This window comes from Mizuhopecten yessoensis, unplaced genomic scaffold (genome assembly GCF_002113885.1).
Source record: "Mizuhopecten yessoensis strain PY_sf001 unplaced genomic scaffold, ASM211388v2 scaffold3855, whole genome shotgun sequence".
Taxonomy (NCBI): Eukaryota; Metazoa; Mollusca; class Bivalvia; order Pectinida; family Pectinidae; genus Mizuhopecten; species Mizuhopecten yessoensis.
The window spans coordinates 179,536-203,366 of record NW_018405253.1 but is presented as its reverse complement, the minus strand read 5'-3'; the positions used below and the strand labels follow the sequence as shown (position 1 = coordinate 203,366).

The 23,831-nt window shown below is 34.9% G+C and overlaps 1 protein-coding gene across 1 annotated transcript in view; it reads left to right on the top strand.

Moving 5' to 3' along the window:
• LOC110448166 (high-affinity choline transporter 1-like) overlaps positions 1 to 7,993 on the top strand; it is a 14,041-nt gene extending 6,048 nt beyond the window's left edge. The window contains exons 2-6 of the mRNA XM_021494266.1: positions 706 to 852; positions 1,099 to 1,228; positions 2,337 to 2,554; positions 4,036 to 4,563; positions 7,844 to 7,993. Of these exons, the coding sequence (XP_021349941.1) occupies positions 706 to 852; positions 1,099 to 1,228; positions 2,337 to 2,554; positions 4,036 to 4,563; positions 7,844 to 7,993 (1,173 nt within the window). The remainder of the gene's footprint in view (positions 1 to 705; positions 853 to 1,098; positions 1,229 to 2,336; positions 2,555 to 4,035; positions 4,564 to 7,843) is intronic.
• Positions 7,994 to 23,831: the final 15,838 nt, after the last annotated feature.

Genomic DNA, 23,831 nt, shown 5'->3' with positions numbered 1-23,831 from the left:
ATATAAGATCAATCACAATAAAGCTTCCATACAAGACCAGTCACAATAAAGCTTTTATATAAGATCAATCACAATAAAGCTTCCATATAAGATCAGTCACAATAAAGCTTCCATACAAGATCAGTTACAATAAAGCTTCCATACAAGATCAAGCTTCCATACATGATCAGTCACAATAAAGCTTTTATATAAGATGAGTCACAATAAAGCTTCCATATAAGATGAGTCACAATAAAGCTTCCAAACAAGATCAGTCACAATAAAGCTTCCATACATGATCAGTCACAATAAAGCTTCCATACAATATCAGTCACAATAAAGCTTCCATACAAGATCAGTCACAATAAAGCTTCCATACAAGATCAGTCACAATAAAGCTTCCATATAAGATCAGTCACAATAAAAGTTGGAATAGTTAGTTTCTTCCATGACTAAATAATTGGTCATTGTATTTTAAATTGTTGGTGACCCAAATTCTATCCTAGATTTGAGAGAGACATCATGAAGGCGTCGTTTCCTTTTGGATCACTAGGTTTCTCGTTCTCGTTACTTTAATTGATATCTTTTGATTGGAGTTAATGTTATACGTGTGTATAGTTGCTATAGTGTGATATTTGTTTTACTTTGATAAGAAGTCAGTGTGCTTATATTGATTGTTATACACTAGAAGCATGATTATTTGTGAATAGTTTTATGTTTCTTCAGGTGCTGGCGATACCTTTTTCTATAATGAATCCTGCGGTGGATATGTCTCATATCCAGGACACATGGACTGGCCACATGGAACCAGAACTCATTGGACTGTACATTGATACAGCATTAATGCTTATTATGGGGGGAATGCCTTGGCAGGTGAGTGAGAACTGAATAAGAGTACAAAGTGTTGAGTTTGATAATCCAAGCTGTAGATGGTTGGAATTAACACACAATAAAAAATAGTGTATTACAGAAGTCATTTTGGTCCCATTAAAGCTTAAGTAGTAATAACCGAACGGTGAGTTACCTGTAAATTTTTAACATTTCATTACAACGTAAAATTGCCTTTCCTGCTCAAGAGGGGATAATTTGACTATTTTTGCTGTTAACTTGGTTTCGTAGGCGCTGTACCAACGCGTGCTTGCCTGTAAGAGTCCAAAGATAGCCCGGAATGCGTGTTTAATGGCGACATGTATCTCCCTACTGCTAGCCCTACCTCCCACAGTTGTTGGGGCCATAGGATCCGCCACAGGTATGGCAAATAGCAATCCACGGTATAATCAAAATATTGCAACCATTGGTTTGATTAATATAGTATAATCAATTAATGTATCCAATCACTCCTTTCAACAATTCAATAAAAACGTTTTGAACAGCTTGAACAATGATTAATTTAGTTGCTAGTTCACAGGTAACAATTACGATAATTACCGCGACATTTTAGCACATTTTCTAATTTCAGCAGGTTACCATATAACAAAATGATCGCAGAGCATATGCAACAACTTAGTTTACAGAAGCATCAATCAGCGCCATCATAATTTAACGTAATAGTGAAAGCACAAAAAGCGCTAAGTTAGGATTATTACCGCTAAAATATGTACATTTACGGAATACGTAATCGTAAAACCTGTTTCCTGTAATGACACATGTTTATGTCACGCATAGACATTATCCGCGTTATAAACTCTATTGTTACCCTATTACTGCTGTTTAAGTACCGTTGTACCTATGTATGCTATATCAAACGATCTGGTGATATTGTTTGACACAGATTGTATGTTTTATGACAGATGAACTTTATCACTGAGGTTAACATAAATAAACTGAAAACAGTTCAACTGTATATTGTTTGTCGTCGTTTTAACAAAGCGTTGGGATATATCCCTGTAGGTTCACAATAGAGGCAACATTCCCGAAAATTGCAGGCTTTGTAAATTTAATTTCCAAGTTTTAGTGAACTACGAAGGTAACCGGCAACACCATAGTGTTTTCATAGTTTATCATAAAACTTTCATAAAAGCATGTAAAATGTGATAGAAATATCCAGTATGTATCTTATAAGACTATCAAAACATTATAAAATATTAACTACTCACTGTAAAATGTTTATAACATCTTAATTTAGTAAGTAAACAATAGAATTATTTCCCAATAAGAACAATATGAGTATTTACTATGTTTGCAGTGTTGATAGATATACATTTAGCATACAATCGCGATATTGAATAGCATATCTCACAATGTAAAAATATTGATAATAGATTTAATCCACTAAGTCGAAAATAGTTTGAAATTTAATGTTAATAATAACAATATGTTACAGTATGAACAATAGACTGTTGAAAAATCTGTTTAAGATTGGAACGCCACTGAATATCCGGGAAATGTGCCGCTTGAGTACAAACAGTGGGCTCACATTTTCCCCATGGTACTTCAGTTCCTCTGCCCAACAGCGGTCTCCATCATTGGTATAGGAGCCGTCTCGGCAGCAGTCATGTCATCTGCAGACTCGTGTGTTTTATCTACTGGAAGTGTATTCGCAAATAATGTATACAAAAATATATTTCGACCTAAGGTATATATGACTTTTAACAATGTCTTGCAAAATGAATAAACTTATGTTTAGGGTTTTTTTGGCCTCCAATTTCATAAAAGAACATGCATTAAAACATGTTTTGCAATCAAAACTTGTTTATTTTATTAGCATTTAACATGTTACAATTTTTTAAGAAAATGATAAAATTGTGTTTAACATGCCATCAAAAATTGTTTTGCAAGACAAAAGGATGGTATCAACTTATCTGGTATATTTTACTGTTAAAACATTGTAATATTTTCAAAATGACACAATATTTTTCAACATAATGTAAATGATGACAAGGATTCGGGGAAACACCCACACAGCTGATGTAGATGTTATGATGAAAAATATTGATTCAAAATTAAAATGGTTGTGAAGATTTTTCAACACATTGTACATGTCTGACAGCTAGGCATATCTAGACAAGCTAGTTAATGACTTGTGACCAGTAATTCTTGAGACGAAGTCTTTAAGGATTTTGATCATTTGACTCAATGACAACATCAATAAATTTAGCAAAAATTAAAGCCCTCCACTAAGCAGGTTAGAGACAAAATAAAATAACTGTATATTTAGAAGAAGTTGCTAAAAGATAATTACCACGATTGACACCTTGACTTTGAATTTTGGTCAATGTTACTAAGACGTTCATTCAAGCGAAGAACAATTAAAATAGAATTACTCTAAGTCTAAATTATATGATATCATTTGAAGTGTTCAATGCCTTTGACACATTTGGCCTTGAAAGCGGCTTGAAGTATTTTGTTTGAACACATTTAAAGTCATTTTCCGCAGAATGCTGCGCTATCGAATTCCAAATTTTGATTAATTTATCAATAATTTCTTTATTGACGTATTATCATTTCCGTTGTTGTAGGTAACTTTACAAATGTGATAAATAGAATAATTTACTGTTCTCCAGTACAATGATTACATTTCAGGGCAGAATATACCGATATTCGTGCTTTGCATTTGTGAAGTATAATTATAATATACTCACATGTGAAATATATATTATATTTAACAGAAAATTGAAAGCTTGAATTAAGAGAAGTGATATCGTTACATCATTATATTGACTATGTACAAATGTGACAACAATCGTCATACTTCTGGTACAAGAATTAAAGTGATGATAGAATGGCCCTGGGAATTGAGAAAGGAAACATAATAGATTAATATATTCCTGGATTCGTATACTCGTGAACCATTTTATGAAAATAGTGTTCAAATGTTAATGGTACGTGGAAAGGTTAAAATGCACGTCATTTTATATATTCAAAAATATTGTTTTTTAACTAAGGTTGAAAGTTGCTAAGTGCAGTGTATGTGATATTGTGTTGCCGACCCGTTATTTCTTTACTTGTGGCATTCTTTTAGGTTGGAAATGTTTCATCAATATCTAATACTTATAATATTCAATGATTGGTTAGGTTTACCTTGACACTTTCATAAACGAAATTTTTCTGTTCCAGGCAAGTCAGAGAGAGATTGTGTGGGTCCTTCGCCTGACGATAGTCGTTGTTGGTACCGTTGGAGCGGTCATTGCCCTCACAGTGGGCAGTGTGTACGGACTATTCATAATGTCCGCTGACCTGATGTACGTCATACAGTTTCCTCAGCTTGTCTGTGTTCTATGGGTCAAGTGTGCGAATACATACGGCAGCCTTACTGGCTTCGTCATCGGTCTTTTCCTCCGAGTGGCGGGAGGGGAACCGTTCCTCAAGATAGCTCCATTGATCCAGTATCCCATGTACCACGAAGAATACGGACAGCTCTTCCCTTTCAAAACTGAGTCAATGCTTTGTTCCCTGTTCACGATTTGCGTTGTGTCGTACATAACAGAGCGACTGTTCACCCAAGGGACGCTATCCATGAAATTCAACATCTTCCATTGCTATAAAGACGCGGACGAGGAAAAGAAAAAAGATGACGACGGAGATATTGAAAAGAAAGAACCTTTTATAGCACCGGTAGAGCCAGACCATTTTGAATTACATCAAGTAAATCAACGGACGCCAATTAATTCGTTTTGAACATATGAACTTATATCATTATCATTAATGTCAACGTTTAGTTATTAACCATATAATTGCGTAACACTCGGGGAAGAATAATTAGCAAGACAACAGATATTATTTATACAACCTTTAATATGTATTTTCCCCACCCCAAACACATCTCTTTGTGGTTGAACCTCTGAGAAGGATATATGTCTATAACCTAGTACACAGAGACGCTACATGCACTGAAATAAAAGCGTAAGCAGGCGTCGCTATCCAGTGGTTGTTTTAACAAAGAAAGAAATATTGAGGAAGCTGTTATAAGAGAAAATCCAAACGTAATCTAGCGTGATATATTTGACTTTGTCTTGATCCCACATAAGTACATTGCCTAGGAAGAACTTCTTTGGGAATATGAATCAAAACATAAATATGTTTGATTTGATAAATAATGCCTCATAGTCTAAATTGATGCATAAGAAAGAACTGGCAACGCCGTAATGCACCTACATATCAAACTGGTTTCTCCCCCTCCCCCCATATCTGTACCTTTACAATGGTTAATGATGCTTCCGTTGGAAAAATGTTTAAGAAATGTACAAGAATCTTCATAGAGACTGCTACTGCTCTCAATATTTATACTTACCAGATGTCTGCCCGACTTACGTTCTTTTATCAATAAAAAAAGTCCCGTGATTTTTTGTAGAACAAATGGTTATAAAACACACTTTAGTTTCTCTGTGATCAATTTATGAAACAATTAACGAAGACTCTTACTGCATATTTTACCCAGTTCAGGATATATAAGACCCCATATACGTGTCAGAATATGTATATGTAATATCATTGATTTTACATCTATGTCAATGATTTATTATAACACGGCTATTTTGTAAATATGATTTGAATCTAAATATGTAACACGGTCTTAATAAAAGAATCTATTATAATAATTAAATTGTCAGCTCTTTTTCAAAAAATCACAATTTAGATAAAAACGTCAATTTTTGGAAATCAAACATTACTTGTGAAGCATTCACCTTGAAACGTTTGAAGATGAATGCAATAATCCTTATTGAAGAATGTTTGTTTCCTTTGAAAACATTTGCTATGTAATTAAATGTTATTCATTAATAAGTTAATATTGCTTGTAGTCCAAGCATTTTCATTGGCTTAAACATTTATGTTATCAACCCAAAACTTAAAAANTTTGTCGTCGAAATATATCAGTAAAATCACGACATCCGGAGCAGGCTCTTTAGTAACGAATCAACTTGGGCATTAAAACACCGTTAGGAATGCAGGGTTGTTTCCGATCGCAAAACCGGATCCGTTCAACTGAGTGTAAAGCTTAGTGATAAGCTTTCTCTGATGGTCATGTTGTAAGTTAAGTTTCAGGAAAGTGGCTGAAGTAACAGATTATGCACTATCCTAGTTTTGTTTTTAATTTAATGACAGCACAGCAAGATACTTTACTTCACTTGTTCCAGTCTACTCATCTGTAAATGAGTACGCGGTTGGGTAGTGCTAGAATTGTAGAATGCTTGCTGTGAACGCCGAAAGGCAGCACTGGCTGTATGCTCCCCAGGGAGTTGATACAGATATTGGCTGGTTGCAAATGCCCTATAACCACGGATAATAATTTGTGAAGGGCTTTGAGTCGACCTACGAACTAGTTTGTGCTATAGCGGTATATAAGAACTTTATTATTAAACATTTCCAACATATTCAATCATCTGACCTAATTGCCAGACCCCCGTCCCCATCCCCCACAACCACCACTCATTTAAAATGCCTGCAAAGTCCGTCCCTGTCTATCTAATTCAGTGAGCTACGGCTTTACGGTAGTCATGTCCCTGAAATAAAGAATAATCAACGAATCAATGAATCAATGAATCAATAATCTACGAAAATTCATTGATGGTCCGAAATTACCGGCATATTGTTGCATAGTGAGCTGTTTTAGCGTTATAGATTCGAAACACATGTACTTTGCATTCTCAATCAAATTTTCAAAAGCTAGCAAAGTAAATGTTCAATTTAAAACAAACTAAGTATTTATTATTCATACTTAACTAATGATCTCATTCCGAATGGTTACAGAGTAACCTATGTCGTTATGATCATACAGTATGAATGGGTTCCTGGAGTTACATATATTGTTACGTTTTTACAAATTAGAGGCTTGGTAACCGATATTGCAATGTTCATAAATTTAAGCGGGTTTAAAAAATGTGTTACATTTGTCATTATGGAGACGACCGCAGAGGATATCATTATCGAGACCAGACGGAGAGATTGTCATTATTGGTACCAGACGAAGCTATTGTAACTATCGGGACAAGGCGTAGAGGTTTCGGGATCGGGACCTGATGGAGAGGTTGTCATTAAAGGGTTCAGAGCAACAACAATAAGCTACTAAATATTTTTTGCTCTAATTGAGTAAGTTGAATAAGTTCGGTGTCGCGAAGCAATTATAAATGTAAGAAATACTTATGCCATGCTGCTTGTTCACATTGTATGACGTCAAGACTGCAAGCTTGTACACTAGACAACAAAACTACTCAACAACAATTGTGATTGCCGTTTATTATAACGACATTATATAACAACATTACACAACTGCATATGACTTTACATATTTTTTAGCAATAAAACAGTACATATAACAGTACATAGCATTACGTATTCGCCAAAGTAATGTAAAACAAGTTTGACTAGTGTAGTTGAGGGTATATATGGCCTCACCGTTACATAATGATTAAACCCTCTTAACAAATAGAGGTATTATAATGAACGTGACTAAAAATACAAATTGATAACAAAATACTGAAGAGAAAAATTATCATACTAAAGAGCAAAGGCAATGTAAAAATGAATTACTTAGAATACCACACAACTTCACCCTAGTGGAGATAGGGGAGGTGGTGGGTATGCAAATATAAATGGCTTTTTACCTTTAGCCTTTGCTCTTTCTTGTCAGTGACGCTTTTGTGTGCCAGTCACGTCATTATATTGTCACGTGACTAATTTGCATATCCAAGCGTGTAGCCAAGCCACTCGCTTGAAATAACACTTTATTAAATTAAAATTAAAACCACAAGCACACATCATAAATGCAATTAAATATATATATTTAATTGTTTATTTACTTGTTTGACTTTCTGCAACAACTTACTATTTAGTTTTTACCGTGTGCTTCCTTACCTTGTTTTGTTTGTATTTACGTCCTCTTATCAGCCATGGTCATTTAAGGACATGCCCGGTTTTTGTGGTGTAGGAAAACCGGAGTAACTGCAGAAAACACCGACGACCTGCGGCCAGAACCCGCAAGCCACTGGCGGTGGCAGATGATCGTAGACGGTCAGACGCCTTAACAACATGGCCAATGCGGACTCCATGTGCTCCCTTACAGAACTCACACAACTAAATCATCCAATCAGCAAGTGTTTCATACGATTGTAATCCCTACCTCAAATTGTTCCGGTTCAATACAGTGCCTCCGAGTAATTGTTGACATGTTTTACATTGAATGAAATCTACAGATATTGAACTTTAGAAAAATGTATAGTTTTAGTAGATTTTAATGTGTGATGGCGGATTGATATGGGTCAAACGTCAGGGTTGTTACCGTTCCACTTCACCGGTTTGGTTTGTAAACTTCCGGTTGTCAAAAGCAGACACCTGTAGCGCTCTTATATGCCTCTAATCTCAGCAAAAATGCATTTGAAGCCTTTGTCAGAAATGTATATGTGAATCTAGACAGATGTCACTAGTGTTGAACTTAAAATATTAACGCTATTAGCTAAAATGCATATCTTTATTTCCATACAACTACACTTGTTTGATGCTTTGTGCTAAACAGAAGAGAGCAGTTGTGATATTGTTGAAGTTAAATGTTCTACAATAACAAGTTATTCTGAAATTGTCGAAGCTATGTGTTATAAAAATGAGAGCCAACTATCATATTGTTCAAGTTAGAAACAACCGCAGATTTCATACTCATATTGGTTGAATTTGTTTAAAGCAGCGAAGACTGTAATTGACATATATTTAAAATCTAAAACAAATGGAACGAAAACCAGCAACTGAAGCCATATTGGTTTTAATACAATCAAATATTTGTCAACAACCTACCAGAATGGCCGGTGTATATTTCAGGTTGGCGAATGTGACCCAGTGTTCAAAGAAAGATAGGTCGAATACACTCAGAATGTTACATTGGGTATTTAAAGTAAGTTCTTTTGACGTTAAATAAGTTATAAAAACTTTTCTTTAAAATTCCTCATACTGTACGTCTGAACATCGGGGTTTGCTGGATGGTTTATTCTTCTCTTCCAGTTTTTTCGCAAGGGTCAGAATGAGTAAACCTACGTTTTCCAGGAGAAATATGATATCAGTGTACAGACGATGTTCGTACTTCTACCTCCTGTATAGTCACGCAGGTTACATGTTCATGCGTAATAGTTTGAAAAATATCAACTTCGAAAAATGCACCGCTCCACAAATCAATGCTTTGTAACAAAAGAGGGCAACTGAACTGGTATTGCTGACGTTATTTGTTTCGCAGAAAAAGATTTATATCTGATATTTAAAAAAAAATTATGAATAGAAATGATTAGTTGTCCAACAGAAATATCACCATAATTGAAGTATATCTTATAATAAATTGAACAAGATGCGCATGATTTAGTGTCTACCCCTGTTACTAGTTACACAGGTTATTGTGGCTTTGTAAATTTATCGTCATATATGTCTATTTCTCTAGCTGGGATAATAATCGCCCCGAAGGTCCGCAGTATGAAATACTCCACCGTCTTTGATCCTTTCCAGCAAAAATACGGAAACAAAATGAGAGAATTGCTCTTCTCCCTCAGTTGTTTTGAGACCTGTTCTGGGAGAATGCAATTTTAGGAGCTTGTGGTACACTGTGTTTGGGTTATTATATTTGAATTGATACTTTCGATGAAAACTATTTGTATATCTTTATAGTGGCGCCATCTGTGAAATCATGAGTGGAAGAAAATGAACAGGTATCTCTGTTCCCATCTTGTCTTTGTCTCTCTACAGATATCTCTACTCCCATCTTGTCTATGTCTCTCTACAGATATATTTACTCCCCTCTTGTCCTTGTCTCTCTACAGATATCTCTGGTCCCATATTGTCTTTCTCTCTCTACAGGTATCTCTACTCCCATCTTGTCTTTTTCTCTCTACAGATATCTCTACTCCCATTTTGTTCTTGTCTCTCTGCAGATATCTCTGTTCCCATCTTGTCTTTCTCTCTCTACAGATATCTCTGTTCCCATCTTGTCTTCCTCTCTCTACAGGTATCTCTAATCCCATCTTGTGTTTGTCTCTCTACAGATATCTCTGTTCCCATCTTGTCTTTCTCTCTCTACAGGTATCTCTACTCCCATCTTGTCTTTGTCTCTCTACAGATATCTCTACTCCCATTTTGTTCTTGTCTCTCTACAGATATCTCTGTTCCCATCTTGTCTTTCTCTCTCTACAGGTATCTCTAATCCCATCTTGTGTTTGTCTCTCTACAGATATCTCTGTTCCCATCTTGTCTTTGTCTCTCTACAGATATCTCTGTTCCCATCTTGTCTTTGTCTTTCTGTTCCCATCTTGTCTTTGTCACCACAATACCATCGTTTTTTCCCCTTTGTAATTTAATTGATAATGAAATGTTTTCAGGCACGACGCTATCCATAGTACTAGATATGACCATGTCCGTGAACGTGTCCACCTGTGTGGCGGTCGGCTATACCTTATTTGGGGGCCTCTACGCAGTGGCTTACATTGACGTCATACAGCTCTTCTTCATTGCAGTTGGCTTGGTAGGGTTTCATTATGTGAATGTGTGTTTTGTACAAACAGATTTGAACTACCCTGATCATTTTTGAGTGTCGTGTGCAATCTGTAGAAATTTGTCTTTTATATTAGCCTTCTTCAGCCCTAATGAAAGGGGAAATACCGAGTGGAGGAAATTATGTCAGTTTAATGGATGACATAGGCAGTGTGTAAAGTTCTTTATTCTAGTTCAGGTTCGGGAAAATGTGAAGGCCATTCATCTGTTCCTCGTAATCATCAATAAATGGAGGTTTCCTAACGAGTAATGGAGGGTTGCCCTTTTTTGGATGCTCTGTACAGCATTCATAGCGGTCATTGCCAAGCCTGGGAAAATCAAAACCAAACAACAGACTTTCTTCTTCCGCGGAAGATCTGTAAATGCTGTGTTGATTATTTCATGGTATGATTAATGCTATAAAATGATGAAATACATATGAAAACGATCAACAAATCAAAGAAAAAATGTTAAAATTTTACGAAAAGACGAGTTTTTTTAGTGGGCATCATGAACTAAATCAATCTCAGATTACTACGTTTTTTGGATGTTTAGACAATGTGGTCATTATTTTATGATATGATCAATGGTATGCTATGGTAAAATAAATCTGTATAGTATCTGTATAAGACAAACAAATCAAAGAAAATATGTAAAGATCTTTAACAGTGGCTCTTTTAATCACTGAAAGTTCCGAATTGTATTTGGTTCAAATTACTACGCCTCGTATTCTAATACTCTAAAGTGTGTGTGTAAGTGTTTTCTCCCCTTGTCCATCATTGCGTAGTTTTATGCTCGCGACTTGTTGAACGATTGTTTGATAACTGTCCTTGATTAAGTAGGCTTCGTGTTTTCTTTGTCTCAATGGAAAGTCTCCAAGTGAAAGAGAATGTTGACTTATACTAAAGTAGCCGCCAGCAGCTGTGCCTAACGAGTTTATAGATAGCTTCCCAATACGACAGCAGCTGTGCCTTACGAGTTTGTAGATAGCTTCCCTATACAGTCTCGAGATAATGGCCTGATTAGTATAATACAAGTGCTTCGTGAATATAGCATATTGAACATCAAAAATTAAAACCGTATATACATATTATCCACATTAACCAGAAACTGAATAATTATATAGATCTTTAACCTTCGTTACGATATCGAAAGAAGGAGAGATACACAAAGGACTTGCATAAGTCCGTGATTACACGCACTGGAAATAATACAATCTCGTTTTAATATTTTTGTATAATTAATCATGATAATAACAAATTGTAATAATAATATCATTATTATTCATTTACATTATCTATATAACATTTTTTTTTATTTTTTTATTTAATCGTAAACTTTCCCATAATCTTACGGGACAATTTTGGTTTGCAAGGTTGTCTGGTCAAGGTTACTGTTACTATTTTTAAAAAGATCATTTTCTGCACTGTAGCAGCTTCATTCCTTGAAGGATTTCCATCGATTTGAAACACTAGTTAAGGACCATATTATCAGACAAATTTCAATTTCAGGGCTGTTGGATCAAGGTCATCGTTACTTTTTATATACTGCTAATGGTAGCCAGTAAGGGACCTATATTGTTTTAGCAATACTCTGCTAATTATATATATTTTTATTGAAAATTATGATTAAGGTATGGGCTATTATGACCCTTACTCAACAACATGTTTTTTTATTATTTACTGCCATTCTGTACTAATATTCTACCTCCTTTATTCCATTATTTGAATCCTTCATACACAGCAGCCCTTAGTGCGCTCGGCACTTTGATTATGTAATTCTCGAGCAGGTAAATGATTCCAAAAACCAAGCACCAAACCATGGAAATACTACTTATATTTTCGGGGACCCGCATTCTCCTAACAAGCAAATTACAGTGTTGGTTTCCATACAAGATCAGTCACAATAAAGTTTCTATATAAGATCAGTCACAATAAAGCTTCCATACAAGATCAGTCACAATAAAGCTTCTATATAAGATCAGTCATAATAAAGCTTCCATACAAAATCAGTCACAATGAAGTTTCCATACAAGATCAGTCACAATAAAACTTCCATACAAGATCAGTCACAACAAAGCTTCCATACAAGTTCAGTCACAATAAAGCTTCCATACATGATCAGACTCAATAAAGCTTCCATACAATATCAGTCACAATAAAGCTTCCATACAAGATCAGTCACAATAAAGTTTCCATACAAGATCAGTCACAATAAAGCTTCCATACAAGATCAGGCACAATAAAGCTTCCATACAAGATCAGTCACAACAAAGCTTCCATACAAGTTCAGTCACAATAAAGCCTCCATATAAGATCAGTCACAATAAAGCTTCCATATAAGATCAGTCACAATAAAGCTTCTATACAAGATCAGTCACAATAAAGCTTCTATACAAGATCAGTCACAATAAAGCTTCCATATAAGATCAGTCACAATAAAGCTTCTATGCAAGATCAGTCACTAAAAAAGTTGGAATAGTTAGTTTCTTCCATGACTAAATAGTTGGTCACTGTATCTTAAATTGTTGGTGACCCACATTCTTTCCTAGATTTGAGGGAGACATCATGAAGGCGTCGTTTCCTTTTTGATCACTTGGTTTCTCGTTCTCGTTACTTTAATTGATATCTTTTGATTGGAGTATAGTTGCTATAGTGTGATATCTGTTTTACTTTTATAAGATTTCAGTGTGCTTATATTGTTTCTTAAACACTAGAAGCATGACTATTTGTGAATTGTTTTATGTTTCTTCAGGTGCTGGCGATACCTTTTTCTATAATGAATCCTGCGGTGGATATGTCTCGTATCCAGGACACATGGACTGGCCACATGGAACCAGAACTCATTGGACTGTACATTGATACAGCATTAATGCTTATTATGGGGGAATGCCTTGGCAGGTGAGTGAGAACTAAATAAGAGTACAAAGTATTGAGTTTGATAATCCAAGCTGTAGATGGTTGGAATTAACACACAACAAAAGAAAGTGTATTACGGAAGTCATTTTGGTCCCATTAAAGCTCAAGTAGTAATAACCGAACGGTGAATTACCTGTAATTTTTTAACATTCATTACAACGTAAAATTGCCTTTCTTGCTCAAGAGGGGATAACTTGACTATTTTTGCTGTTTCGTAGGCGCTGTACCAACGCGTGCTTGCCTGTAAGAGTCCAAAGATAGCCCGGAATGCGTGTTTAATGGCAGCATGTATCTCCCTACTGCTAGCCCTACCTCCCACAGCTGTGAGGGCCATTGGATCCGCCACAGGTATGGCTAACCTAAACAGTTCTCAAAGGTGACAAATCTTTTAACGTTATTTTCTGTTTTTTTAAGTTCACTGAGGAAAATAATTCCAATTCCAATTATTTCATAACAAACATCATAATTAACAAGTCGCTTATTCCTTCACATTTTCATAACAAACAGTTCAATACAAATATCCCAATCCATGGTTTAATGAAACAAATAACAATCCACGGTATAATCAAAATATTACAACCATTGGTTTGATTAAAATAGTATAATCAATTAATGTATCCAATCATTTCTTTCAACAATTCAATAAAAACGTTTTGAACAGCTTGACCAATGATTAATTTAGTTGCTAGTTCACAGGTAACAATTACGATAATTACCGCGACATTTTAGCAGATTTTCTAATTTCAGCAGGTTACCATATAACAAAATGATCTCAGAGCATATGCAACAACTTAGTTTACAGAAGCATCAATAAGCGCCATCATAATTTAACGTAATAGTTAAAGCACTAAAAGCGCTAAGTTAAAATTATTACCGCTAAAATATGTACATTGATGGAATACGTGATCGTAAAACCTGTTTCCTGTAATGACACATGTTTATGTCACGCATAGATATTATCCGCGTTATAAACTCTATTGTAACCCTATTACTACTGTTTAAGTATCGTTGTACCTATGTATGCTATATCAAACGATCTGGTGATATTGTTTGACATAGATTGTATGTTTTATGACAGATGAACTTAATCTCTGAGGTTAACATAAATAAACTGAAAACAGTTCAACTGTATATTGTTTGTCGTCGTTTTAACAAAGCGTTGGGATATATCCCTGTAGGTTCACAATAGAGGCAACATTCCCGAAAATTGCAGGCTTTGTAAATTTAATTTCCAAGTTTTAGTGAACTACGAAGGTAACCGGCAACACCATAGTATTTTCATAGTTTATCATAAAACTTTCATAAAAGCATGTAAAATGTGATAGAAATATCCAGTATGTATCTTATAAGACTAGCAAAACATTATAAAATATTAACTACTCACTGTAAAATGTTTATAACATCTTAATTTAGTATGTAAACAATAGAATTATTTCCCAATAAGAACAATATGTGTATTTACTATGTTTGCAGTGTTGATAGATATACATTTAGCATACAATTGCAATATTGAATAACATATCTCACAATGTAAAAATATTGATAATAGATTTAATCCACTAACTCGAAAATAGTTTAGAATTTAATGTTAACAATAACAATATGTTACAGTATGAACAATAGACTGTTGAAAAATCTGTTTAAGATTGGAACGCCACTGAATATCCGGGAAATGTGCCGCTTGAGTACAAACAGTGGGCTCACATTTTCCCAATGGTACTTCAGTACCTCTGCCCAACAGCGGTCTCCATCATTGGTATAGGAGCCGTCTCGGCAGCAGTCATGTCATCTGAAGACTCGTGTGTTTTAGCTACTGGAAGTGTATTCGCAAATAATGTATACAAAAATATATTTCGACCTAAGGTATAATTCCATAAAAGAACATGCATTAAAACATGTTTTGCAATCAAAACTTGTTTATTTTTTAAGCATTTAGCATGTTCCAATTTTTTAAGAAAATGATAAAATTGTGTTTAACATGCCATCAAAAATTGTTTTGCAAGACAAAAGGATGGTATCAACTTATCTGCTATATTTTACTGTTAAAACATTGTAATATTTTCAAAATAACAAAATATTTTTCAACATAATATAAATGATGACAAGGATTCGGGGAAACACCCACACAGCTGATGTAGATGTTATGATGAAAAATATTGATTCAAAATTAAAATGGTTGTGAAGAGATTTCAACACATTGTACATGTCTGACAGCTAGGCATATCTAGACAAGCAAGTTAATGCCTTGTGACCAGCAATTCTTGAGACGAAGTCTTTAAGGATTTTGATCATTTGACTCAATGACAACATCAATAAGTTGAGCAAAAATGAAAGCCCTCCACTAAGCAGGTTAAAGACAAAAAAAAATAACTGTATATTTAGAAGAAGTTGCTAAAAGATAATTACCACGATTGACACCTTGACTTTGAATTTTGGTCAATGTTACTAAGACGTTCATTCAAGCGAAGAACAATTAAAATATAATTATTCTAAGTCTAAATTATTTTATATCATTTGAAGTGTTCAATGCCTTTGACACATTTGGCCTTGAAAGCGGCTTGAGGTATTTTGTTTGAACACATTTAAAGTCATTTTCCGCAGAATGCTGCGCTATCGAATTCCAAATTTTGAATAATTTATCAATAATTTATTTATTGACGTATTATCATTTCCGTTGTTGTAGGTAACTTTACAAATGTGATAAATAGAATAATTTACTGTTCTCCTGTACAATGATTACATTTCAGCGCAGAATGTACCGATATTCGTGCTTTGCATTTGTGAAGTATAATTATAATATACTCACATGTGAAATATATATTATATTTAACAGAAAATTGAAAGCTTGAATTAAGAGAAGTGATATAGTTACATCATTATATTGACTATGTACAAATGTGACAACAATCGTCATACTTCTGGTACAAGAATTAAAGTGATGATAGAATGGCCCTGGGAATTGAGAGAGAAAGGAAACATAATAGATTAATATATTCCTGTAGTCATATACTCGTGAACCATTATATGAAAATAGTGTTCAAATGTTAATGGTACGTGGAGAGGTTAAAATGCACGTCATTTTATATATTCAAAAATATTGTTTTTTAACTAAGGTTGAAAGTTGCTAAGTGCAGTGTATGTGATATTGTGTTGCCGACCCGTTATTTCTTTACTTGTGGCATTCTTTTAGGTTGGAAATGTTTCATCAATATCTAAAAAACGAAATTTTTATGTTCCAGGCAAGCCAGAGAGAGATTGTGTGGGTCCTTCGCCTGACGATAGTCGTCGTTATTCATAATGTCCGGTGACCTGATGTACGTCATACAGTTTCCTCAGCTTGTCTGTGTTCTATGGGTCAAGTGTGCGAATGCATACGGCAGCCTTACTGGCTTCGTCATCGGTCTTTTCCTCCGAGTGGCGGGAGGGGAACCGTTCCTCAAGATAGCTCCATTGATCCAGTATCCCATGTACCACGAAGAATACGGACAGCTCTTCCCTTTCAAAACTGTGTCAATGCTTTGTTCCCTCTTCACGATTTGCGTTGTGTCGTACATAACAGAGCGACTGTTCACCCAAGGGACGCTATCCATGAAATTCGACATCTTCCGTTGCTATAAAGACGAGGACGAGGAAGAGAAGAAAGATGACGACGGAGATATTGAAAAGAAAGAACCTTTTATAGTACCGGTAGAGCCAGACCATTTTGAATTACATCAAGTAAATCAACGGACGCCAATTAATTCGTTTTGAACATATGAACTTTTATCATTATCATTAATGTCAACGTTTAGTTATTAACCATATAATTGCGTAACACTCAGGGAAGAATAATTAGCAAGACAATAAATATTATTTATACAACCTTTAATATGTATTTTCCTCACCCCAAACACATCTCTTTGTGGTTGAACCTCTGAGAAGGATATATGTCTATAACCTAGTACACGGAGACGCTACATGCACAGAAATAAAAGCGGAAGCTGGGCTGGCTATCAAGTGGTTGTTTTAACTAACACAGAAATATTGAGGAAGCTGTTATAAGATAAAATCCAAGACGTAATCTAGCGTGATATATTTGACTTTGTCTTGATCCCAGATTAGTCCATTGCCTAGGAAGAACTTCTTTGGGAATATTAATTAAAACATAAATATGTTTGATTTGATATTTAATGCCTCATAGTCTAAATTGATGCATAAGAAAGAACTGGCAACGCCGTAATGCACCTACATATCAAACTGGTTTCTCTCCAACATCTGTACCTTTACAATGGGTAATGATGCTTCCGTTGGAAAAATGTTTAAGAAATGTATAAGAATCTTCATAGAGACTGCTACTGCTCTCAATATTTATACTAATCAGATTCCTACGCGACTTACGTTCTTTTATCAATAAAAAAAAGTCCTGTGATTTTTTGTATAACAACTGGTTATAAAACACACTTTTGTTACTCTGTGACCATTTTATGAAACAATTAACTAAGACTCTTACTGCATATTTTACCCAGTTCAGGATATATAAGACCGCATATACGTGTCAGAATATGTATATGTAATATCATTGATTTTACATTTATGTCAATGATTTATTATAACACGGCTATTTTGTAAATATGATGTGAATCTAAATATGTAACCCAGTCTTAATAAAAGAATCTATTATAATAATTAAATTGTCAGCTCTTTTTTTTTTAAATCACAATTTAGATAAAAACATCAATTTTTGGAAATCAAACATTACTTGTGAAGCATTCACCTTGAAACGTTTGAAGATGAATGCAATAATCCTTATTGAAGAATGTTTGTTTCCTTTGAAAACATTTGCTATGTAATTAAATGTTATTCATTAATAAGTTAATCTTGCTTGTAGTCCAAGCATTTTCATTGGCTTAAACATTTATGTTATCAGCCCAAAAACGTACAATAAAACGATGTCGCCGTTTGTAACGTTGCTTTTGATTGGCTGATACAGCGACGTAATGTCTAAGAGAAAAGAGTCCATCAATAAAAGTGAATTTTCACAGGGATTGTGTAAAGTAGATTAAATCATAAGGATTGACTTGAATATATTTTTTATGTTATGGATATATAACAACAAAAACCGGAGTGTACTCTCATCATAAACCGCTTCGCGGTTTATTTAGAGTACACTCCGTATTTTCTCTATTACATAACAAATATGTTCAAGTTAATGCTTAAATATTTTCAAAATCTAATAGGTTACCATGTTCTTGTGTTACCATCAATATTTAAGCCAGATAATCAGCAAGACATCAAATAGTATTCATACAACCTGAGATATATATTCTTCAGACCCCAAACATGTATCTTTGCAGTTTTCCTCCGATTAGGATAATTTCCCATGTACTGAAATAACAGAGTAACCTATATCATTATGATCATACAGTATGAATAAGTTCCTGGAGTTACCTGTATTGTTACGTTTTTACGAATTAGAGGCTTGGTAACCGATATTACAATGTTCATAAATTTAAATGGGTTTAAAAAATGTGTTACATTTGTCATTATGGAGACGACCGGAGAGGATATCATTTTCGAGACCAGACGGAGAGATTGTAATTATCGGGACAAGGCGTAAAGGTTTCGGGATAGGGACCTGAGGGATAGGTTGTCATTAAAGGGTTAAGAGCAACAACAATAAGCTACTAAATAGTTTTTGCTCTAATTGAGTAAGTTGAATAAGTTTGGTGTCGCGAAGCAATTATAAGTGTAAGAAATATTTAATTGTTTTACTGTCTGCAACAACTTACTAAACATGTGCTTCCCTACCTGGTTTGCTTGTTTGTATTTTGCATCCTCTTACCAGCTATGGTCATTTAAGGACGTGTCAGGTTTCGGTGGTGGAGGAAAATCAGAGTTCATGCAGGAAAAAACACCGACCTGCGGTCAGTACCTGCATGGCGACTGCCCAAGGAAGACAACGAATCTGCGACCTAACCGGTGAAGGGCTATTGATCGAAGAGGGTCAAAAGCCTTAAACATGCGAACTCCATGCCCTCCCTTACACCGTATTTGTATTGATTATTATAATGCATATTAGTGTTTATTTGAAGATATTATACATCAGTAGCGTTTGTGAATCCTGTTAAATTGATAACGGATTACAGGGAAATACTTTGGTAACTGATTATACTCTATCTAATAGTGATGTTTAACAGGGCATAGTGCAATCTCAATTCAGAATAGTACCAAAGCCTTTAGGATTATATTCTACACTACACAGGTAGGGTGGCTATTTCAATAGAACAGTTGATCTAAATCTTTTATATCATTACTATTCTACAGCTTCACATGTAGGAGGTGGTTTATCATTGGAACAGCTGAGGCTATGGGCAGAGACGGATTGGTCTGGGCTTTAGTAGGACCTGTCAGATTTAGCATTGGCATGGCTATGTGTAAGACAGATTTCAGTCAGCACTCACTTGACATTTATATAGATACAAATGTGTGTAATAAGACGATTTGTGACATCAGTACACCGTTCAAGGTTTCTTTTACAGGCATTTATACCAGTATGTATTATTGGGTAAAATAACCGTATCCTTCGTTAGTCAGTGGTGGATGCGGTATTTTTGAAAGGTGGGAGCCATACTCCCAAAATGCATGTGTACTCTCTTCTCCCCTTTGAGGCACAGAAGCTGTAGAGTTCCTATGATATCTAAAATGTAGATCTATATTTTCATAAAACTCAACTTGTTTAATTCTTGGTGCTAAAACGAACAGAGAAGCTCTGCTATTGTTGACGTTAGCTATCTACAAAAGCGAATCATTCTGAAATTGTTGAAGTTGTGTGTTATAAAATGCGAACAACTCTTAATTTATTCCAGTTAGAAACAACCGCCAATCAATAGTTTAGTTTTTAAATCTTTTTTAACAGAATCTATTATATATTTTTCGTGTGAATATTGGGGTTGACTGGATGGTTTATAATTTTCTTCCACTTTTACGCAAGGGTCAGAATGAGTTAAAATTCTTACGTTTTCCTGGAAAATATTTTGTTCAGTGTTCATGTGCAATAGTTTGATAACATGTCAGCTCCGAAACTTATATCTGCTCCACAAATCAATGCATAGCTACCAAAGATGGCAACTGATATTGATGAAGTTATGTGTTATACAAACTAAATTATAACCTTTTAATGAACATATATATATATATATATATATAGAAAAAATAAAATTAACGACCGACTAAAAAACTAGCTGCTTTCACCCTTCACAGGGCTCTTCAGGTTTATTTTGAATAAACCTGAAGAGCCCTGTGAAGGGTGAAANGATGACATGTAATTGTGACGTCACGACGTTGTTCTCTTTTGAATAAACCTGAAGAGCCCTGTGAAGGGTGAAAGCAGCTAGTTTTTTAGTCGGTCGTTAATTTTATTTTTTCTATATTTACTTCCTTCACATGGACATTTAATCACTTTTTATTATATATATATATATATATATATATATATAACTGTCCGACAGAAATATTATCATAGGTGAAGTATGTCTTATATAAATGGGGAAGGATGGACATGATTCAGTATCTTCCCTTTACTAGTTACACAGGTTATTGAGGTTTTTATTGTCAGATGTGTCTATTTATGTGTCTGGGATATCAATCCGAAGGTCCGCAGTAAGAAATACTTCACCATCTTTAATCCTTTCCAGCAAAAATACGGAAACAAAATGAGAGGATTGCTCTTCTTCCCTGAGTTGTTTGGAGACCTGTTCTGGGAAGCTTTCACTTTAGGAGCTTTAGGTACACTGTGTGTGTGTTTAATGTGCGAATGTGCGTTTTTCACTGTTTCATTAAACTTAGTCTGACTACTTATTGGTTAGCTTTCGGCTAACACCCAGCAGCCTTCTATAGCAAAGGGGACTTGCTGAGTGAAGGAAATAATGTCAGAAAGGCTGCCAATTTTTCTGCAAATCTCGAGCAGTAAAAGGATCACCAGTACCAAGCACCACATCATGGAAATCCTACTGGGAACACATTTGAATAACAAAAAAACAAAATGCTGGTTCTCATATAAAATCAGTCACAATAAAACTAGGATTAGTTAGTGTCTTTTATGATTAAAGAAATGGTCAATGTATCTTAAATTGTTGGTGACCCACATTCTATCCTTGATTGCGTCGTTTCCTTTTGGATCATGTTCGTTACGTGGGTGGAAAGGCAGATTATTTTATTAATAGTTTGCTTTGATATCTCGCTAGTTAATGTAAGGGTTATAATTGAGTGGTATCATTTCTTGTTTGACTTTGATAAGAAGTCAGTGTGACTTATGAATATTTTACTGTGTCTTCAGGTGCTGGCGATTCCTTTTTCTATAATGAATCCTGCTGTGGTTATGTCTCGTATCCAGGACACATGGATTGGTCACAAACCAGAACTTATTGGACAATTTCTTGATACAGTGTTAATACTTATTATGGGAGGAATGCCGAGGCAGGTGAATGAGCATTTAAAAAAAGTACAACGTGTTTGGTTTAATGATACAAGCTTTAGAGGGTTGAAATTTACAAATAATGAAAGAATATTAAATCACAAAGATCATTCTGGAACATGAAATTTCAAATAGAAACAAACGAAGCTCTGAAGGCCATAGGATTCGCCACAGGTACGGTTAACCCATACAGTTATCGAAGGTGTGGGGACCATAGGATCCGCCACAGGTTTATTTAACCCATACAGTTATCGAAGGTGTGGGGACCATAGGATCCATCACAGGTATGTTTAACCCATACAGTTATCGAAGGTGTGGGGACCATAGGATCCGCCACACTTATGGCTAACCCATACATTTATCAGAGGTGACACATTTTCAGACGTTTGTTTTCTCTTTCCTGTTTTTCAAAAGTACATTAAGGAAAATATTTCCATTTTTTTCGATTGGAAATATTAAAGACAAACATCATACTAAAGACAAACATCTTACTAAATACAAACATCATACTAAAGACAAACATCATACTAAAGACAAACATCAAACATCATACTAAAGACAAACATCATACTAAAGACAAACATCATACTAAGGACAAACATCATACTAAAGACAAACACCATACAAAAGACAAACATCATACTAAACAATACTATGTTTGCAGTGTTAATAAAACATTTAGCATACAATTGCGATATTGAATTGCATCTCACGATGTAAAAATATTGACAATGTATTTATTCCATACAACCGAAAACTTAAAACTTTAGTGCAATTTTAAAATATTTTACGATAGGAAAAATGTACAGACAGACAGACAGACAGACAGACAGACAGACAATACGCCCATATCCTCCCTGGTCCATGGGCCCCCTTCACGCTCTATATGGGTGAATATTTCCATCATAGTATCCTTCTGCAGCTAATTTACCCTCTTATTTCTGCCAAAACACATCCATGATTAGATTCACAACCAGAAATATGCTGGTGGGTCCCATCATCTGATTTTCATGGACGCTTGAATGGTGTGAAACGTCATATTCTGCATCTTTTTATAGTGACCGCAAAACTAAATGATTTTCCATAGACGATAGTGTTAACGTTTACCACTGTCCTGGTTAAATCGGGTTATCTGCACTGGTTAACCTGCCCTCATTTTGAATAATATCATCTCACACAACTGTAAATAAAATATTTAAAAATTCTGCCTATTTGAACTTTTTTTATATGGGGACCGCCATCTTGTATTGAATTCGGCACCAAATATTGACCAAAATTAACAACAAATTTCACACTTAATAAACTCACCCAGACAAAAGCAGACTTGAACAATTTTAATATTTTTTGTATGCATATTACATCTATATATATTGCTCAACCCACACATAAAGCTTTTGAAACTAATGCCACCTAAATATCCAACCAGCAGGCCCTGAGGCATTCACCTTCCTATTAAATCTTCTGCCCCAAAGGGGAAAACCCACAATCTATTTTTGATTTGGTTCCGTGGTCCCTATAAAGACAACGACGAGGAAGATAAGAAGGATGACGACGGAGATATTGGGGAAAAAAACTTTTATAACACCGGTAGAGCCAGACCATTTTGAATTACTTCCAGGAAATCAAGGGTCAATAATTTAAGTTTCAAGGAAGAATAATCAGCAAGACAACAAATATTTTGTATACAATCTTAAATATGTATTCTCCCCACCCAAAACACATCTCTTTGTGGTTTACCTCTAGGTAGAGCCTAGTATACAATAAGTTAAATGCGGATGAGGAATCGCTATCCAGTGGTGCTTGTTGTTTTAACAAAGACAGAAATATTGAGAAAGCTGCTATAGGAGAAAATCCCAGACGTAGTCTAGCGTGATACATATGACTTTGTCTTGATCCTGCTATGTAATATTCAGGGGATTTGAGGATTAGAAGGGGGAGGATTAATACGAATTTCGGGAATATTATTTAAAACATAAATATGATTGTTTTGATAAATTATGATAAGTATTTAAACATAAAATGTCCCCAAAACTACGTCAATGGACGCA